We start from the raw sequence: 17,409 nt of genomic DNA, 5'->3' as shown, positions 1-17,409 counted from the left end.
CAGTGAAAACTTTTGGCATAAAGAGAACCGATCAGGACGAGCCAGGCTCTGACAGAATCAGCCAGGAGGTGGGAATGACTGTGGGGAAATCGAAGTGCACAGAGTGGATTAGAGTCAGATTCTGGTTACCCCTGGGCTATGGAGTGGGTGAGAGTTAGGCTGCACAGAGAAGGAAATACTGCACCTACACAGACTCTTTCAAGAGACAGGGCAGAGAGTAGGTTGAAGAATTAGAAATCAGCTATTGACTTACTTTCCTCCAGCTTTCTCCCAGATAAACTAGATGGCCTAGAAAAGCCATGACGATGCAAGAATTTAGACCAAAATTCAGCAATTCAGTTCTATTTATGATAGCAGTTAATTGTTTATTTAAGTACTACTATGAACAGAAATAATCTGTGAATATTTGGAAAATATTCTGATCTCATTTAATTTGCAAACTTCCCACAGCTCCACACTGAATTATTGATGGCTCTATCATTAAGAGGTCTCTTCAAATTTGTGTGCTACTTTGCACTGCCTCAAATAATTAAAAATCCACCTATATCTGCTGTTAGCCCTTCAGGGATGAGAAAGCTTTTGAATTTCTTGTTCATTTGTTTTTGACAAATACAGACCATGAGTTGGATTCAGAAATGACCCTCCTTTCTTGAACTGAAGAAAGTTGTTATAACTCTCATTGTATTAACGTTGTTCACATATTCCTTCCCTACTTTTTGTGAAGAATATCGTTATTGTTGCATAATAACTAGGTGCAAATCCAGACACAAGAACCATGTTTTAAACAAAGATGACATCAAACCATAATCATTCTTAATCTGACTTATTATCAACATACCACTATGTTTAGTAATTCATGTAAGAATAAAAACCATTATGTAACTGAGAATAACTGTGGATTACAGATAAATAAATATATTTACTAATAGTAGCTATATTAAGAACCACATCAAAGGAGAAATATTAAACAATTGTCCATGTACCTTTCAGATTTCGAGTTCAATGAGTTGGATATAATTGTTTATTGTAATTACAATGCATTTAACATGCATTCTGATTCACGAATTTGCCTACCCTGATTTAACCTTTCAGCTAACCAAGCTCTTTAATGTTCAGGTACTAAAAATGGCAATGGTAGCCCAATGAAAGTATAGACAAGTAAGGAATTTTCTATACAACATCAACATACCATTTTAATTTTTCCTTTAACCTCAGTGCAACAATGGAAACTAAATATAAAATGTTTTCGCAATATGTTATTTATGGTCTATTTTACAGATGTTTATGAACTTCTCTGATTTTTGTTGTGTTTTAATACAACAGAGACAATATTTTAAAGCATATGCTAGTGACAAGGACCATTAGCTGTGACATGATGAATAGTCTTAAAAATCTAATAAAATATACTGTTCACTACTACATATTTTGTTAAGTTGCTTTCAAGATAAATTGAAAATATATTACAGTTAGGCTGAATTAATTGTAAATTTATTTAATATATTTGCATGATTCTTTAGACTGTCTTTGCTTATTTGGCTGTCAATACTCATCAATTACTATCACAAATTATATGTAAATATATAATTAATTTAGTAAAATAGTGACGCTATGCTTAACAATTTGTTGTTCTTGCCTTTCATAGCAGAGTTTTAAGTAAAATCATGAGTGGATCTTCTATTTTTCCATTTATTCCATCTACTTTAAAAGCATGAAATATTGCTAATAGTTCCAGCAATCTCTCCTACAATGAAGTTGCCAGGAAGATTGCTGTTCGGTGTCAAGCACTTTGTAGTTTGAATTTCTGTGGTATTTAGGGGTGCAGAAATTAATAACTTTTTTATTTCAAATCCGACAGCTGTTACTGGAGCATTTGGAGTGCCTTGTCTCGAGACACGAAAGATCCCTGAGGATGACAGTGGTGAAACGGCAAGCACAGTCTCCCTCAGGAGTTTCCAGTGAAGTTGAGGTCCTCAAAGCTCTGAAATCTCTGTTTGAGCACCACAAGGCTTTGGATGAAAAGGTACAGTATGGAAAAAAAGCTTACTGAATACATTCTTTAACTTGCCCGATTGTGCTTTATGATGCAGCAGAGCAACAGTATGGTTTGTTGCTCCTTGGAATAAATCCTGTACTTAGAGTGCTTACAGATGTCCAGAGAAATATGGGTGGTAAGAAGGTATGGTCAATGGCTGTAATGCACTCGAGGTCACTTCAGCTATCTTTTGTAGACAATAGAAATTACTTTTCAAAATAAGTAAATATCATCCCTACCAGACATGCTTCTTCTATTTAGCACTAAATAAAGATGACCCTGTGGGATTTATTCGGTGTAAAATGTGCTTCTAAGTTATGGCCATGAAAATGTAGGTATATCTCAAATTTTAAAAACACATAGAGAGAAAGAATAAGATGTTCCTAACCACAAAAGGGAACTTGGCTCTTAGATGCTCCTAAGAATCTAAGGAAAATCTCCTCCATTTCAGAGATCTTTTTAGCCTTTGATATGTAAGGAGAATGTTCCCTTTACAATTAGCGTAACCTAAAGTAAGCAGTACATTCTTCCTTGTCTGTGGTGATGAAGGGCCTGCAAAATCAAGGTAAAAACCAACAATAACTGCATCAAATCATGCTAATGAAGAGGGTCTTTCCACTGCATTCCTCATGTATCCTATGCTGGAAAGACTAAATTCAAAGTGAATGAAACTTTGTACAACTATGAATTATCACCTTGAATATTGTGTACATGAATTCAGAAATCCAGTTCAAGTCTAGAAACAGTACACTCAGAAGGTGATGTATCTGAATTAGTAAGTGCCTCAAAACTCCTCATGCAGGGAGCACGTGAGAAACAGGGCTCATGAGCAAAGAACCTCGTTCCTTATGGGGTCTATTTTGGCTAATGTGCTCATTGCTGCTGCTGAGCTGCTTCTCTGAGATGGTTGGGTGAGCAGGGATGACATTGTGCAGAGCAGCATCTGAAACCATTGACTGCACAGATGAGCTGTATTGTACAGGACCAGTTTAATGGTCTCACAGTAACAAATTTAACTTTCAGAAATATACTCAGAAAGTTGACTTTACTTAATGGGCTAGCTGTAGATATATAACAATATATTTATCATTGGTAATAAAAGGATGAGACACTGTGGGTTATGAGTCATACTAGGTTAACTGTCAGGTTTAAAGTTGAATAAATTTAAGGAACTTAGGCAAAATAAAAACTTCTTATGTGTTTAGGTATATCTTTTGGGTTATATGTTCTACTCAGATATCATGAAAGCATCTTTAAAGAAAATCTAGAAAAGGAAATATGATGACTTCTAGCCACTTTAATAAGCTTTTGGATGTCATTAAAACTTTAAAAATCCTGTATTATTAAAAAGATCTTTTGAGGATTGATGGGGTTTATGCTCTGAGCTTTGATCTTTTATCCAGCACTTTAAATATCGATAAAACTAGGGTAGGGATCTCTCCAGCTTTTATACTTTTTGACATTGTGTTGGATAAGTATGAGAAACTGTAGGAACTATACTTGAAATAGATTCTGGTTATTCAACAGTTGTGTACCTCTTGCACATTTTCTTTTGTGAATGTTTTAGCATTTTGGTACTATTTAGTACTATTTTGGCAGTTTATATTACATCCCATTTTGAAAACTATTGTACACAATTAGATTGAAGCTACACATAATATTTTGACTTGCATTATTGAAAAATTTGGCTTAGATTGTTGAAAATTCTATTCTTATATTATTTTAAATGTAACTGATTAAAATCAGTATTCAGCAAATAAAAAAAATTTGGAATGACAAAGGCAGACATGTATCTAATTGATTCCTGTCCCAGTGGTAATGACAATTTTCAGGGTAGAAAAGTCAACCATCTGCAATCATATTAACAGAAGATTTGTTCCATTGTAACACAAGTTTTAAAATTGGTTGGTCAAAATTACTTTTTCTGACATGCTGTTTATCTATGTGTGGAACCTTTTTTATTTTGCTGCAATAAGTCATATTTTTACTATTAAAAAACCCTATATTATTTATACATTACTATAAAACATTCTGAGATAAGTCTCATAAAGAGTTTAATAAATTATTTTAAAATAATTTGTTATAAAACCAGCACACATTATTTTCAAGGACAAATCCTACATACCTGGTGTTGTTACAGCATCTCTGGAAGGATTGGATCAAAGAAGTTGCATATAACACCCAGATACTTGATAATATAATTCTTTCACAAATTGTCATCATTATGGTGATTTTTATTTAAAAATAATGAAATTAAAAATGACTGCATGCACCCAAATGTGCTAAAATTTTTTTATGGCATGTGAGTCATACATTCGGCATGGTGACAGAAAAATTATGTAAGTTAGATTTGTTTCAGATCCTTCAGAAATAAGATATCAATCCCCCTATAAAAATGCATCTAAGCTTTTCAGGGATTAGTAGAACAATGTGGGTTGGAGCTCCTCGTGGACATCTGGCCCAACCTCCTGCTCAAAGCAGGGCCAACTGTTTCAGGTTGCTTAGGGTCCTGTCCAATAACTTCTCAATATTTGCAGGCAGAAAACCTATTCTGGTGTTTCACCACCCTCACTGTAATTTTTTCCCATTATGGAAAATTTTTTCCCATTATCTGGAGTTTCTGTTGTTGAGTGTTGCACTGGTTCCCTTTTGTCCGGCAAGGTCTTCCCTTCCTGTGACTGCAAGAAGGATCTGGCTTTATTTCCTCCACATATTCTGATTAGCTGGTTGTAGACAGCAATTAGATCTCCCACAACTTTTCCTTCTCCACTTTGACCAGACCCAGCTCTCTCAGCCTGCTTCATATGCTGTGTGCTCCAGCTCATGGCCAGCTTGGTGGGCCTTCATTGAAATCTAACAATATTTTCTACCAGAAAGGCCAAAACCAAATGCAGCCTCAAAAGTCTGGAGGGAAATAATAATTTTGTCCAACCTGTAGGAAATTCGCTATTTGTAGGATCGGCGGGAGAAAAGCAGCACTCCAATATGGGGTGATCAGCAGATCCCGTTTATTGATCAGTAGTCACATACATTTATAATAGATTTAATGAAGTTCATACATATTGCAAAGCTGAGCTCAGGATTGGTTGGTTTATTTATCATCCAGTTACACCTACTTCTACATTCTTTTAGGTTTTTCATTGCAACTATTGAAACTATTCTTCCTATTCTGGCAAGGCACTACCCTCCTACATCCTCATGTTGCAGCTAGGTTAATATAGCCCAATTTTGTCATTGGACACTGACTGCTGACTCTCAGGCCTGTGTCCTTCTCAGTTTGTTAATGGTATCGTGTCTACATGACCTCTCTCAGCTAACCAAATGTCTACAAAGCTCTCTACACCAACCCACTGGCCAAACTGCCTGCTGGCCTTTTTCACCACTAGGTCTTTTCTGCACAACTGCTTTCTTTTCCTGAAGCCTGTCTCATTCCCCCGTGTGTTATGCATTTCATGGCAATGGGATACCGCACAGGCTTTGCCTCGCTGATCACAGACCTCTGAACCTCGCAGTCCAGCCCATTTCTGATGGAATCTATTTCACCAACTCACGTCTCACCAGTTTCTCTAGGGACAAATGGAAGATCTTGCTGAAAACCTCAGTAAAAACAAAAAACATTCTCAGTTCTCCCCTCATCCATGGAGCAGTCCTCTCATCACACGAGGCAGCGAGGTTGGCCAGATATCATTTGGCTTTCACAAGGCCATACTGGCTCTCCCCAATCACCATCTTGTCCTTAATGTGCCTGAAAATACTTCCTGGAAGATTTGCTGTATAACTTTCCCTACACTGGCCAGCTTGTACTTTCCTGGATCTTCCCAGGATAACTCCTGTATTTCATGAAGAAGGACAAAACATTTATGAGTTTTCCACTCATCAGGAATCTCCCTGACTTGTGCTACTTGCAAAGTTGAAAAAGGTCTTACTATGACAAAGTAATCAAGTCTCTTGGCATTTGTGCATGGAGCCAACCTACTGCCTTTGACTTCTGTCTTCCTGTATTGTGGGTAATGCTTCCCTTGCACGGACTCTGCTGCTGTGCTCAGAGGAAACCTGCAGGCAGAATATCACAGTAAAACTGAGGCAATAAAACATGATCTCTGAAACACTGATGAAACAGCAAAGTAAACAGTGCCCCATCAGAAAATGCGCACAAAACTGAAGCAGGGTAATGGATAAAGAGCAATAAAAACTGTCAAAAGTGCACTGGAAATATGTAATGATCCTTTGCAAGTGAATAATGCAAATTTTTCTTGAATTTTTTTCTACACAAAAAATGTTGACGCTGAAACTATTAATGTAGTTGTTACATTCTTGGAAAAGCATAAAAAAATATTTTCATGAGAGTTTTGCCCTTTAATCTTACAAAAGTATGAAGAAAATCTTAAAATTCTTCCTAAATGCAAATTTTCTTTCATGTTTTCACTTCCTACACTAAAACATCTTGATGTGTTGTAACAAGCTCTGCCACAAAACTTGACTGATCATGAAAGGATTGCTACATGCACAGTACAAGAACTTCCAAACCCTCCTCATTACGATAAGAAAATGCAATGAAACCTACTAAGAGATTGGAAAGTGAAAAATAAAGTATATCAGTTTCTAGGCAGGTCTGCTTAAGTATAAAAAGAATCAGGAGTGATACCTTAACTTATTTCAAAGTCTATTGACTTTCTATCTATTACATGAAGTCTGGGCTCTGCCTTTGCCATTTGTCCAAAAGACAGATCACCACAGAGAGATCACAGCTGTGAATGCTTTATTCTGAGAGAACATGGCTGTCATTGCAGTTTTTTCAGTCTGACAGCTCCTTCAGGATCCCTCTCGTTATCCACATGCCACAAGCCTGGAGAATGAAAGTTTGTCATGAGCTTCCCACGTGAGAGCCAGTCCTGTTTGGCTGAGCCCAGTAGGTGCCTTCTAGGAGGCAGGGAGTGGTAAGAGTAGGCTTTTAATCTTACCCCATTATCTGTGCTAGATCTTAATACTGCAAAAATAAAAAAAGTCTTCACGGACTGTTTTTGCACTTTTAATGTATTCTATGAGGATTTTCACTTTAGGGCATGGGGATAATGAGAGAGTTAATTTACTTTAGAAATTTTTACCATTACATGTGTCCCTCAGAAAAATATTATTGTGTCTCCTTGTGTCACAACAAATGAAATTGATACTAAACTAACTGTATTCTTTATTATTATTATTGTTATTATTATTATTTGGAAATTTAATTTGACAAAAGCTATAAATATTTTTTAAAAATTTGTATATCTAATCATGCTAATATTTTTAGAAATAAAAAACAAAAGCCCATGGGCAGTTCTGCTAGCAATTTTAAATTTTCATCATGTTAGAAGTTAAATTCAGTGACTGTTTTACCTAAGTGTAAGGTTAGGTTATGTCACAAAGACAATGAAAATTGTTTAAAAAGTGTGATGTTTTACACACTAGAACTTAGGAGTGATTTGGGATAGGAGCAATGTGAAATTCTGACTTAATATTTCTTATTACCTTTGCTGTTGTGTAAGTCAGGTGAAATTTGCAGCGGTATTCATAGAGTGGAAACCTCCCTTCTGTTATTCACCCTGTCCTTAATGCTACAGATCTCCAGCACTTCTCTCACTGCTGCTAATAGCTCATACCTTTGTTGAGGGTTTTTTTTAATGCAATGAATAGTTGTGGAACTAATGTAAGGCAGCACTCTAAAATATTTTGTGATGTTATATATGAATATACATGGAATTGTTTATAAAAGAGCAAGTGAAGACAATATTTCCTAGAAATCATTAGAGCTGGATGAAAAATAGCAGCTCATGTTAACTTCCTGGTTAGAATAGACATTGAGTAGGTCAGGAAATACATAGTCCTTATATGCAATTCAGGAAGAACAAAAGGTAGAAAAATTATTATGTTACTTGTGCCTCTCTGTAGTTCTATTTGGCTTCTAATATCTATCTGAACATGTTTGTTGTCCTGCAGACATTTTTTCCTATTTTGCTTTAAACTTTGGGTTCAACTTTTAAAATGTGCATTTAGAAAGAAGAAAGAAGCAACTTCTCCAAGCCCATTTTTCGGTCAGTGTTGTAAGAAAAGTGTCCAGTTGATCTTCACAGTGGAAAGCAGCTACCAGATGATACTGTCTTAGCTAAGAATCAAAAAACCACTGGTTCTCTTGAGATTAATGGCAGAAAAGTATACTTAATATTCTTGCAAACAGAATTAGCCTATTCGTGCCAGCATGGTCTCTACCTTTTTATTCATTAGCAGGTAACTAGAAGAACTTTTATTCAATAGGCTGTTCATGGGAAAAAAGTGATTCAATTCCAGTGTGCAAATGTTTTTTAAAAAGCTCTGTATGGGCTGCAGATCTGAAGAGAATGAAGAAAGAATTTGACAGCAAGCAAAAAAGTGGGAAGCAGTTGCTAGGAGACAGAGAAAGATGGGTGATATTTTGCACTGACAGCAGTGCTAACATGACATTGACTATGTTACATTTAAAGATAATGTGGTTGCATTTAAAAGCCAGAAGAATACCTAGTCATCTGGGCATATGTTGGATACACCCTCTAACATGGAGAGAGCAACTCTTTTCTGCTGTGTCTGTGACATTACAATCATAAAAGCACAAGATGGTTTTGGTTGAAAAGAAATAATTAAAAATCACCCAGTTTGAAGCCCCTGCAGTGTTAGGGATACCATTCACTGGACCATGTTGCTCTAGGCCCCATCCAAACTGGCCTTGAACGCTTCCAGGGATGGGGCATCCACAGCTCCTCTGGGCAACCTGTTCCAGTGTCTCACCATCTTCATAATAAAAAATATCTTCCTAATATCTAATTTAAATCTGTCCTCTTTCAGTTTAAATCCCTTCCACCTTGTCCTGTCACCACCTACCTTTGTGAAAAGCCCCTCTCCAGCTCTCTTTTAGAAACTGGAAGGTGCTGTAAGTTCTCCCTAGAGCCTTCTATTCTCCAGGTATTTGTCCTTTAAAAATGTTTATGATAGCATTTCTGTTAGATCAGTTGACATCTGATTAGTCTTACTTGGTGAAACCTTTTTTAGTAAAGCTCTATCATGTGCCAAAGAAAATAGAAATATGTTGAAGAATCATATGAAATTTAAGCAGAGTAACTTCTGAAGTGATACACATGATTTCACTAAGGCAATTCTTATTAACTATAGTTGCCCACTTACTCTCACTTCCAGAAAATAGAAAACAGTATGCCAATCACTAATTGGCATTCATCATATGAAAAAAAAAAAACCAAACAAACAAAAATGGTAAAATAAAAATAGTTTGCATTTGTTCCAGTTCCTTTTTCTTTAACAAGATGGTGACCCAGATGAACAACCTTTCCTGCATCTCTCAGAAATGAGGATGGTTCTGTTTGGGATTTTTTTCTTTTTCTGTAAAAATAAATTTGAATATGGAATTCAACAAAAAATGCTTTGCAGTACATTTGTGTATGACTGAGAAATAAATGTAAAATGAGAAATAATGTTACAGCTTTTGGGTTATAAACCAGAGCAGATTTCTCCTACAGATCAGAGTGCTGATGTAACTCTTAATTTTTTTACCAATAGAATCAAAGATTTCCCTCAACTTTAACAGCTGTTATTTATGTTTAAAATGAAGAATTAGTTGCAGCCTTTCCAATGTCACTATGGTAAATGTGAATCTGAATTTGTTGTTCCCTGGTCAGATGAAAGGGAAAAAGATTTTCTGTGCCAAGGCAGGGTTGTTTCAGTTCCTTTAGCAACTCAGATTCAGAGAACAAGTAGGAGCCATCAGACTGCAATTTTGGTTAGGTCATTATAACAAAAAGGCAGTGTATTAACTATGTATGTGGGAGGAAGGTGAGGTAAGGCAAGGCAAGGCAGGACAAAGGAAACAACTTCCAGCTGTTGCTCTGTCTTACACTGGTAATGTTCAATGTTGTTGACAATAGGCCAAGAATGAAAGGTATTTGAATATAATAGCTCGACAGTCAGAATAGAAACATTCATTATCTACCTAGTTTTCCTGAAGTGCCATGTTAAAATTGTGTCTCCAGAGTTGTCTGTTGTTTAGAGGCAGTGTTGTTTACAAGCTCTAAAATGCCTGTGTAACACCCACTAGGATTCATTTCCACAGTGCCACCGGTTGTAAAGTTTAGGGGCAATTCTGATCCCAGCTCCTTGTGGAGCAGTGACATCCTCAGTAGTCTGGCCTAGCTGGTTTGCAAATTCCAGCACCATTCAAAGTGAATGTCAGTGTTAGGCATATTATACTGTATTTTTTTAACTAATGTGTTTTTATAACTCCATTATTAAACACTTGGGCTTGAATACATGGAGGCTTCAGAAAATTAAAGTTGCCAACTCATTGTATTTCATTTTGACTTTTAACAACTGCCTGCTTGTGAATTTTCTCTCAATCATTTTGTCCCAATGCAGCACTTACAGCCAAAGGGATTGAAGCCAGAAATATGATTGTAATTTTCTATTTTTTTTTTTAACTTATCTGAGATTTTTTTAACTTCTCTGAGATTTTTGTTAAGTTGTTATATACAAGCTCCCATTGTGGTGAGAGAAGTTGAACTCCGGCCTCTTGAAGACAGGTCTACACCTCACTAGTTGTTTTAAATAAGCTATGTAAAGAGGAACAAAAGCCTCAAAGTATTGCATATCTATATTTGCATTCGTTAGAAAGGGTGAATAGTTTTATTTTTAAGTGTTCATTTCCTGAATATGTATTTCATCTTTAGATTTAGTCAGTTTTAAAGTCAAGTAAACGTGCTATGTTATAGTCTTGCTAACTAATTTCTATCTACTAAAGTCTAATCCATTTTTGGAATATAGTGATCTGTTTGCAAAATCTCTTTTCTATCCATAGTAAATGAAAATGAACTGTGTAAGGAAAGGTAACATTTATTAGACTAAGAGCTATCACTGGAAAAAATATGAAAGTGTAAGGACCTATACAACTCTTTTAGGGATCTCCTGTATTCGTGAAGAATGAAAATGTGCCATGTTTCTTTGTAAATGAAAGACTGATTTTGTTTTGCTTTATTTTCCAGCTACATCTCTTGGTCTAATAGAGTATGCTACCTTACCCAGCAAACATGGCTAATGGCCTTAAACATCTGTGCATCAGCAGCTGGAACAGCATTGCTGCGGGGTAGCTGGAACATGCAAAGACGTGTACCTTGAGTGTTGACTGATTAGCCAGGTTATAAACTCGTTTACTGCGAGGTGCCTGATGAAATTCTGTAGATTAGGATGGTCACAGGGTCCCTTAACAGTCAGGGGAGAGAGTCACACGCAGCACTGGAGGTCACTTCAGGTCTGACTTGCTTTTGGTTCTATTGGGAGACTGCAGCTACATTGCTGGCTTAGGTTAGATGAGCTACACGAGCTGACACTGAACCAGAGCACTCAAATCAGCTGTGATTGTGCCTTCAGGCACATTTAGTATTAATTTAGTAGTAACTATTAATAATCAATAATTAACAATAATTAAAATACTGGTAATAGTAATGATTGAGATCATAATCATCCTTGGAACAGAATAGGTTATTTATGAAACCGGTGCAAACACAGAGGAGTTTTCTGCTTATGGGAGTATACATTGTTTATGATTTTTTGCAAAACTGAAACAAATGCATGATGATATAAAAGTATATGGGCCTGAAGGCAATGCTACAAGTTATTTTTCAATGAAATTATTGCATTCAGTTGCTATAAACAGATTCCTTATCTTCCATGGCATGAGCTTAAAACATCTGAAAATGTTTTTTTCTTTATCCTTTGTAAAAGATGTTTGTGAAAATTTTATTTTTATGCCTAACATGGTCTTAAAATATTTTCATTTGCTGTGTATTCCAAAAAATTTCGGGCAGACTGTGGAACAGCAGTGTGGCATTTAAAGTTTGACACCTATTTTAATGGGTTAAGTTTTCCTGTAGTTAGGTTTAAATGTTTACTACACAGTATGTCTCATGAAAGGGTGCAACACACATGCCTGCAAATGGAGTGGCAGGGCATACAGTAGAGCATATGGCAGATTATATAATCTTTAAAGACTAATAGAAATTACGTTACTGCACATATTTTGATTTTTCTTCTAGGTAAGGGAACGACTGAGGGTTTCTTTAGAAAGAGTCTCTGCACTGGAAGAAGAACTAGCTGCTGCTAACCAGGAGGTAACATAAACACTTTCTCCCCTTTTGAGATTAAATTTCTCTAATACTCTGTCCCATGTGTTCCCTGTCACTTTCTTCAAAACTGTTAGAAAAAAACCACAATAATACAAACAAACAAAACCAAAATTAAACAAAACTAAAGAAAAACTGCATTGTGAGTAAGCTTCTCAGTGAGGCTTGTTTAAGGTGGTTGTAAGATTAGTACAACCTTGTGTTTACTGATTTATTTCCTCCTTCTCGTCCCTTGTGAGCAAAAGCTAGTAACAGATTCCCAAATTTCTTATTGGACTTGAAAAAGGAGTAAACCAACAGATATGTCAGATACTATAAAGAATTCAATAACCTGAACTTCCATTTCACTTTAAAATCAAGTATAACACACACATGTATATATTCATTATATGAATATATACGAATGCTAACATTGATGAAGGGAGGATTCTGGATGACTGTGAAATGTAGGTTTGTCTCTTCTCTTTTAACTGCAGTGTATCATGGTGTACTCTGGTGCCATGTAACTATTGTGAACTTGGACAAGAGAGACTTTTCCTGCTGAAGACTGTTCTCTTTTGTTTGAAAGGGTGAACAGCAAAACCCATTTGTATTGAACAGCTGTACACTACACACATATAGAAAGAATGTTTGCACCCTAGAGAGGTGATTTTGAGGCCAGAAAATATAAAAATTGAAGTCTGCTGGTGACTTTACCATTCCCCTCCTGTTCTGAAGCCACCTGACAAGTGCTTTTAACACCGTTAAAAATAAGCCAGATAGGCAAGTTAAAACTATTTTGGGTTATGGCCATTTTGTGGTGTCATTTTATTCAGGATTAAGACAGAAACTGAAAGAAGCCATAGACAAACTCAAATGCTACCAAACAATTCTTGAGAAGTGGAATACTCATAATTCAGAATAATGTGTGATAAAGTAGAGACTCCTAAAGGATTTTAAACTAATTAATACTGGAAAAGGTAGTTTCCTAAAGTTCCTTCTTAAAAGCAGGATCTTCAATTAAGATATTAGTACTTATTTTATGTAACTATAAACTATAAACTATAAACCTATTAATATGATATTTTGATTCATCCCTTTTCTCTCTGAAGTAACTGCACTTTATCTGTTAAAAAATAAGATTCTTCTTTCAGAAGGATCCAGAAAAATTGTGTTCAAATAATTTAGTTACACTATGTTGAGTATTCTGTTACTTTCACTAGCATTTATTAAATAGCAAGCAGTCCTTTTGGTCAGTCAAGCCAACTGAGGTGCATCATACTCCTCCAATCCCTCCTGCTCATCATCCAGTTAAATCTAAGTTCATTTCACTGGGCATAGGACCAGGTCTTTATAGAATTGTCTGGCTATTTGGAATTTTAAAAATTTAATTTAACTTTTTTTGACAGTAAGGTATAAAAGCATGCACAATGAAATTAAATTGAAATAGGACTTCCATAGCTTTTCCTGCCCTAAATCCTTAGAAATGTTGAACAATGTTTGTGTCTACATGGCACTGAAGACATTTAGAAGGACACTGAATCAGTCAAGCATGAATCAGTCAACATGACCACTAACACAATCTGAATATTGTTATTCCAGTTTCCTATGAGGGACTGTCAAAGCTGACATTCAATTAAATAATAATGAAAGAAGAGTGAAATGGGAAGAGATGTGGAAGAGAACTAGTGGATTATTTTCAAACAGTTATGCATTTGAACAAGAGTTCAGATAATTTTCACACAATTAGTCATTTGAGCAAGACAAAATTAATTAGAGTGTTGCAGTATTTAAGTCTAGTTTTATACTAAATTCCACAGTGAATACACAAGCAATAAAACACTTTAGGAATTTATTATACTATATATGAAAATAAGTGGGCTAAGTTTCTAGGGGAATTGAATATATGGTTTTCAGTAGCTTCTGTAGTCCAGTCTTGGTGTCTGTTCTCCCAGGAGAATTAGTATTTTCTTTCATATCCATTTTCTCATACTTATTCTGAGAATATACCATATTCAGGACTATATCTAAACGTTAAATGATGACAGTAAATTGGTTCCCTGACCTAACAAATTATGTTTAGGTATATGACAAGTAGCAGATAAAAAGTAGCAGAAATGTATATGTTAATATATCCCCTTTTCTTGAAAGCTTGTGGTTGTGGCTCTGACACAGCAACAGTGAGAAACTGCAGACAGTCCTGATTACTTATTGAAAATGTTCTTATATTAAAATATCCCCAAAAACTGGGTGAGAACATCTGCAGTTTTCCATCATTAGGAGGTAACTAGGCTCTCATTTAACAGTCTTTGTGGCCTATTAAATACATAAAAAAGGGACTGAAATCATCTGTAACTGGCAAACCTGATTTCAGTTCAAGTTGCTAACAGAGTCTTGCAAAGCAATTAATACTGGATAGGCAATAGCAACACACCTTGAACTCTAAACCCAGAGGAATTGGGGTGGGCTTTGGGCCTGTTGGGGGAACTCAGCTTGTGTAGCTGATGTTTACATGTAGTTACACAAGGGTAACAGAGAAGGGTTTTTGTCTCATGAGCTTATATTTTATTCAAGCTTATATTTTATTAAAGAGTGGATTAAAAATTCTTTAAATATATGTCTTCCTAGGGGAAAAGGTTATTCGACTCTATATTTTATTTTGCTGCAGCTGTTTAGTGATTGTGGAGGGGGCCATTGTACATAGCAGCAAATGGAATAGCTGCCAGTGAGTTTTAGTGCAGACAGGGGCAAGATAACTGCAGTAATAAAATTCCATGTCCATTGTGCTTTTTTTTTCATTTCTGCTTATGCTCAGAGCCATTACTAGTTCACAACTGGAGACGTCCTGATCATTATCTGTTGTAGATACAATGGATAGAAGATACTATGAACAATTTTTTTGAGAAATTTCCCTTCTGTCTTTAATTAAAATTACTGTAATGCATAGCTACATTTTCTTACCCCTTAGGTGCTTTTAAAATCATGCTGGTTCTCATCTTCTTCCATATAACCTATGGTCTCTCCAGATAGTTTTATTACTGAGGGTTATAATTCACAGTTAGGTATTAGACAAGCTGCAAGTGGGACATCCAATAACAAAGCTCAGTGGTATAACAACATTCTTCTGTGAATATTTTTCAAGGGAAATGTGAAGTTTTTCAGTGAGTGTATGAATATTTGCAAAGTTGAACAATGATTTGCTAACTAGCTTCCTTTTTACACGCTAATTTGAGAAGAATGAGTCTCATTGGCAAGAGAAGTAAATTTATCTTCACAATTTTGTCATTCATGATCTTAATGGGAATTGACTTCAATGTTGAGAATACTGACAAATAACTACATTTGTTCTTCAGTTTTAGAGATACTCCTGTTACCATTACAAATGTGAATAATTTTTAAAACTACACACATGCAAACAAAGCAGCAAGGTTAGCCATTAGTGCCATATATTCCCAGAAATCCAAGTGCTGGCAGCTTTCACAGCTCTAGAGCACTTAGATTATAGACCATGACCCATAGTGACACTTTTAAATCCATTTCTGCAGCAATGTGCAGTGTTAAATGAAAACTGTTGCCATTTCCATTAACAGATCTCTCTGTTTCCCTCAGCCTTCAACAAGTAGTTAAAACAAAACAAAAAACAATCTTTAAAGCTTTTTTCCTCGGCTTTTTTGTAAAATCAAGCATTATATAGTTAATACAATACTGGATTTTTTTTTAATGACTGTGCTTCATTTGCCCATAAATTTTCACCTGCTAATTTTAAACAATTATCCATCTCTTGCAACATCTTTCTGTGTTAATAAGAATCATATGATAAGTGGCAATCCAAAACCCTATTTTGTTTCCAGTTAATATGCTGACTTTTCCATCTCTCCTCATTAGTAAAAACTGTGGCATGAAAAATATAGCTTTACTTACATTCATTACCTCAAAGGAATAAATGGAACTTTAGGAACCTAGAAAACATTGGGACTGCAGAATATGAAATTGCAGAAACTACTGATTTGCCTGCATATATCACTGTACTACCACACGCTTTTCCTCAGCATTTGTTCCAATTGCCAATGCTGTTTCCAAATGCCAAATAACATTTTATTGCCTCTGTCAACTGACATATAGACTATATTTTAAAACACTTAGGCTTCATTTTAAAGCCTTATTGTTACAATTGCTTCTACAAAAGTTTGCTTGAGTTTGAGGCTAAGTTTAACTCCTGGAGCTGTCAGAGATCTTGCAGGTGTTTTGGATCATAGCTCACTGCTTCATGCAACTGCATACATTCTCCTGTTTAGGCAATGGGTTTCTTCCTGACAATGGGTCAGTTTATTCATTAGGGTACCCCAGTGCTAATTTTTCAGCATTTTTGAAAGCATTTATAAATTTTTAATATCACTGAAAAGAGAGCATGGTTTGAAATTTCTGATTGTTTATGTTCTATACCAGAGACAGCAGAAAATATCCACTTGTTCATGAAAGATCTTCCAAGTACCCTGTTAATTGCCAAACTTCTGCTGTTCAGGGCAAATCAAGAACATAGTAAAAAATTCAGTGAATTGTTACAGCTGAGGACAGATTTAGCTCTGACCATGAGGGATGCTGCAGACATGACTGTGGTATCACTACTGCTAATGAAATACTCTGTACTAGTTAATATGTATATGCATTTCAAAGTGAAGTCTTAGCTTGTCCTTTTACCCATGATTGCATATGAAAACATATTTCCACGCCTAGATTTTTCATTTCCAGTTAGGTTAAGGCTTTTTTTTTGTTACAGGGGTTTCTTGGCGGCTTTAGGCTCTCAGTCTAATTACATTTCAAAGTGATTTTTAGAGTAAAAGTGTTGTAAAATGAATACTTTACTGGGAAAAATAGATGTGCATTTCTTGAGCATATGATTTATACAAAACTTAATCAATCCAGAATTTAGAAATAATTGCTATCAAAACTTTGGATAAAATGGGGTGGAATTCAGGGACCTTTTATTTTCTGAAGGCCAGGCAGATGACTTGTATGTTTCTGGTGACCTGAAGCATACATTTTTTTTTTGCAAAGAATCTGAAACAGCCTTCCTCTGTAGTAACTTCTTTCATAGCACCATACTTTCTCAGAATGGTGCAACTGCAAGCTTGCAACTGCTTTCTGAACTCTCTTCTACATGTTAATTTTTAAAAATTTCTTTTTTAGCTATAGATTTGCAGAGGT

At 35.6% G+C, this 17,409-nt stretch overlaps 1 protein-coding gene across 5 annotated transcripts in view; it reads left to right on the top strand.

Moving 5' to 3' along the window:
* The window catches only part of PPFIA2 (PTPRF interacting protein alpha 2), a gene marked incomplete at both ends in the record, with an annotated part of 273,973 nt that overhangs the window by 172,217 nt on the left and 84,347 nt on the right, over nt 1-17,409 (top strand). For 4 of the 5 annotated variants that reach the window (XM_084206211.1, XM_084206210.1, XM_084206212.1 and 1 more), the window contains 2 exons: nt 1,856-2,020; nt 12,139-12,213. In XM_084206211.1, coding sequence (XP_084062337.1) covers nt 1,856-2,020; nt 12,139-12,213 — 240 coding nt within the window. The remainder of the gene's footprint in view (nt 1-1,855; nt 2,021-12,138; nt 12,214-17,409) is intronic. The other variant, XM_084206213.1, reaches the window with a different exon arrangement.

The sequence above is a fragment of the Fringilla coelebs genome (genome assembly GCF_963513975.1).
Source record: "Fringilla coelebs genome assembly, chromosome: 5".
NCBI lineage: Eukaryota > Metazoa > Chordata > Aves > Passeriformes > Fringillidae > Fringilla > Fringilla coelebs.
The sequence above is the reverse complement of the archived record's forward strand: the minus strand, read 5'-3'. Positions and strand labels throughout refer to the sequence as shown.